This window comes from Bison bison, unplaced genomic scaffold, assembly GCF_000754665.1.
Source record: "Bison bison bison isolate TAMUID 2011002044 unplaced genomic scaffold, Bison_UMD1.0 scf7180017864238, whole genome shotgun sequence".
Taxonomy (NCBI): Eukaryota; Metazoa; Chordata; class Mammalia; order Artiodactyla; family Bovidae; genus Bison; species Bison bison.
In genome coordinates, this window is record NW_011494810.1 from 7007740 (window position 1) to 7011668 (window position 3929).

Genomic DNA, 3929 nt, shown 5'->3' on the forward strand with positions numbered 1-3929 from the left:
TGAGCCGCAGTCAGCTCCTGGTCTTGTTTTTGCTGACTGTATAGAGCTTCTCCATCTTTGGCTGCAAAGAATATAATCAGTCTGATTTCAGTGTTGGCCATCTGGTGATGTCCACGTGTAGAGTCTTCTCTGGTTTGTTGGAAGAGGGTATTTGCTATGACCAGTGTGTTCTCTTGGCAAAACTCTATTAGCCTTTGTCCTGCTTCATTCTGTATTCCAAGGCCAAATTTGCCTGTTACTCCAGGTGTTTCTTGATTTCCTACTATTGCATTCCAGTCCCCTATAATGAAAAGGACATCTTTTTTGGGTGTTAGTTCTAAAAGGTCTTGTAGGTCTTCATAGAACCATTCAACTTCAGCTTCTTCAGTGTTACTGGTTGGGGCATAGACTTGGATTACTGTGATATTGAATGGTTTGCCTTGGAAACGAACAGAGATCATTCTGTCGTTTCTGAGATTGCATCCAAGTACTGCATTTCGGACTCTTTTGTTGACCATGATGGCTACTCCATTTCTTCTAAGGGATTCTTGCCCACAGTGGTAGATATAATGGTCATCTGAGTTAAATTCACCCATTCCAGTCCATTTTAGTTCGCTGATTCCTAGAATGTCGACGTTCACTCTTGTCATCTCCTGTTTGACCACTTCCAATTTGCTTTGATTCGTGGACCTAACATTCCAGGTTCCTATGCAATATTGCTCTTTATAGCATCAGACCTTGCTTCTATCGCCAGTCACATCCACAACTGGGTGTTGCTTTTGCTTTGGTTCCATCCCTTCATTCTTTCTCCACTGATCTCCAGTAGCATATTGGGCACCTACCAACCTGGGGAGTTCATCTTTCAGTGTCCTATCTTTTTGCCTTTTCATACTGTTCATGGGGTTCTCAAGGCCAGATAAACTACCAGTAAGTTTGTCAGTTCAGTTTTAAAAATGTGTACATGTTAAAATGATTGAAAAAATACAGAAGTAAGCTTTCCACTCCTAGTTGCTAATCACACAATTCTGTTACTCAGAGGTGAACCACTAATTCCCACTCTCTTATAGTCTTCCTAAGATATTCTCCGCCTATAAGGTTTACATAGGCATATATCCATTTTTGGATGTATAAATTTATACCCTATAGCTTTGAATCTGAATTAAGTATTTTGTGTGTGTTCCTGGTGATTATGTAGTCAAGGATCAGAGCAGAATGTAGAAACTGTTAGATACTTGAAACAGGAAAGGACTCAGTAGAAGCCGTTGGCTTTTGTAAAACTGGTCCATTAGTGGAGCCAGGATCTCTGAGGCTGCCCTTGGAACTGCCACCACCCAAATAGTCACTGGCTCTAGGAACCTAGAGAATGGAAGTTGCCATCCAGAGATTAGGGAGCTTGATCTAGAAGCTGCCAGTATATCCACTTAATACCTAGGAAGCTTCAAGAAATTGGCTTCCTAACCAGCAGCACTGGTCAATTGTCACAGTACAGTGACTTCTGCCTCATTTCCTCCTTCCAAATTTCATTTCATGTGCGTTTTCATGCACACGCATTTAACGGTGGAACACAGATCACATCTAGCATCCTAGAAGCTCGGTAGAATGTAGGAAATGGTAGGGAAATGGGTGTAAAGTACAGTTTTAAGTTTTCCAACTCCTAAAAGTAGTAGAGGCTGAGAGTACCAGTGAAGCCTCCTCTTGTAATTAATGCACATCAGTTACTTTTCAATAGGGATTGGATTGAGTAGATCAAAAAAATTATTCTAACATTTGCTCAACTTTATGATTTTTTTTTTTCTTTTTCTTCAATAGGATTGGGCCGAGCCTATGCCCTGGCTTTTGCAGAAAGAGGTGCATCAGTTGTTGGTAAGTTGATAAATTTTTCTTTTCATTTAGTACCTAGGAACTAAAATACAGACTTCACAAGACAGACAGCTTTGTATTTACATCAAATAATTTGTCAAGGTCAGATTTTATCACCAATTTTTTTTCTTCTGCCAGCAAAATCTTTTCCCCATTGAGGCTGATTTTGTAACATACTTTTTATTTATTTATTTTTTGTAACTTTTTAAAGTAAACTAGAATTTACAACTCAGTAGAATTGAGAAAGATAAGCAGGCGTTCATTATAAAATTCTTGAATTTGGTATATTGTGGGCTGTAATTTTTTCTTGTAGCAGACTGGTAGAAGATGAATCCCTGTAAGTGTAAATATATTGGTAAGGGAAGAAGTAAATGCATTTTCTTAACTGGAAGTTTGGAATCAGGAAATCCAAAGTATGTTTTTTTGTTTTTAATTTCTTTCATCAAAATTTTTCAAATGGGAGCTTTTATAACAGTTTAAAAATTTTAATTGAAGGGGCATTTACATGAGTTTTACTGTGGGGATTCAGTTAGAGGATGGGGTATTTGAGAACACACTAAATGTGGGAGATTTTATTAATCTCAGTGGTTTGCCTGGTGTGCTTGGCAATTGGTGTGGACATAGGAGTGGGTTTGTCTACAGCCACGTCTTTGTGGGGAGTAACTAAATGGACCTTCACTGCCAAGTAGGTATGTAGGGCAGTTGTATGCCCCAATATTTATTAATATCTTTCCTGGGCTTTAGCCTCCCAATCACAGTTTTCCTACATCTTTCTAGGGAATACAGAGAGAGAGATTTCTGCAATTTGTTTATGAAGACATGTGTAACAGACTTAACCAGCAGCCAGGTTTTCTAAACCAGTTTTCTCCCTCAGTGTGGATGTGTGGCTTATCTTTATGGAAGGTACGCAGAGACCTTGGATGTTGTTTAAGGTCATAACCACAGTGTGTTAATCCAGTCTGCTTCTGGCAGAAGAAGAACAAGAAGAAGATTTGGCAAAACTAATACAATTATGTAAAGTTTAAAAATAAAATTAAAAAAAAAAAAAAGAACACAATGTCAACACATTTTGGCATTGTGATATTTTGGCAGGGGTGTATAGTTCAGACCTTTTTTTTTTTTTGCCAGATTGTCCCAAGAATGTGTAGTGGTGTCAGGGTCTGTTTTTTTCTTTAAAAAAATATTGCTATTAATTTATTAATATTTTTACTCATAACTTTTTATTTACATCTTTGAACTCAGTTCCATAAATGCTAGGGTCTCTTTTTATCTTTTGTATCTCCTAAAGGACCTAGAATATTGCCTTTTGTAAAGAAAGGACTTTATTCATTGGTTCTTTTATTGTTGTAGCCCTTTTTTGGGGGAGGGGGTGGGGTAGGGAGTGGTTGGTGTGCCTTTGAGATTGGTTGAGTAAATTTCTACTTTTTTGGTTGTGGCTGAGTTATAATCTTAGTTTATAAATTTGTTTTGTAAAACCTTTTGCAGAAATATGTGTTTGTGGGGATCAGAATTCCTATATCTCTTACTTTTGAATTTGTTGAACTCAGGTTGGACTTTTTCAGTTCTAAGGAAATGATAAACAGGGATGGTGTGTCTCTTGTCATTGACCCAGGGATGGTATTGCAGCAGATGCTTGTTGAAGTCCAAAGAGGTTGAAAGTTCGTGTTTTTGGAAAATTATTTACCAAACTTGGCTGGAGAACCAGATATAGTTTAGTTTATGTGAAAGTGCAGAACTTTTCTACCACTTGTTAGCCTGTGACCTGGCTGTGAATTCTTTAGGCTACCAGTGGTTTTCGTTCTTCTAATCACCACTACCCTGTGCTTTAAGTTTTTAAAACATAGATGCCCTGCTTCCAGATCGTTTTATGTGCACTGCCATTTCTCCTGAGTTAATTTTGTTCTGCTCAGCATATTTTTACCTGAGGAAGCAAAAAATAGGCAACAGGAGTAAGCACATGTAGGATTTATGACAGAGTCACTTGTTTGTGGTCGGAGAAGGCGATGGCACCCCACTCCAGTACTCTTGCCTGGAAAATCCCATGGACGGAGGAGCCTGGTGGGCTGTAGTCCATGGGGTCGCTAAGAGTC

General features: G+C 38.5%; 1 protein-coding gene across 1 annotated transcript in view; it reads left to right on the forward strand.

Annotated features, from left to right (window-relative positions):
- Window positions 1–3929, forward strand: part of HSD17B4 (hydroxysteroid (17-beta) dehydrogenase 4) — a 100182-nt gene that overhangs the window by 6894 nt on the left and 89359 nt on the right. The window contains exon 2 of the mRNA XM_010846608.1: window positions 1789–1842. Within this exon, the coding sequence (XP_010844910.1) occupies window positions 1789–1842 (54 nt within the window). The remainder of the gene's footprint in view (window positions 1–1788; window positions 1843–3929) is intronic.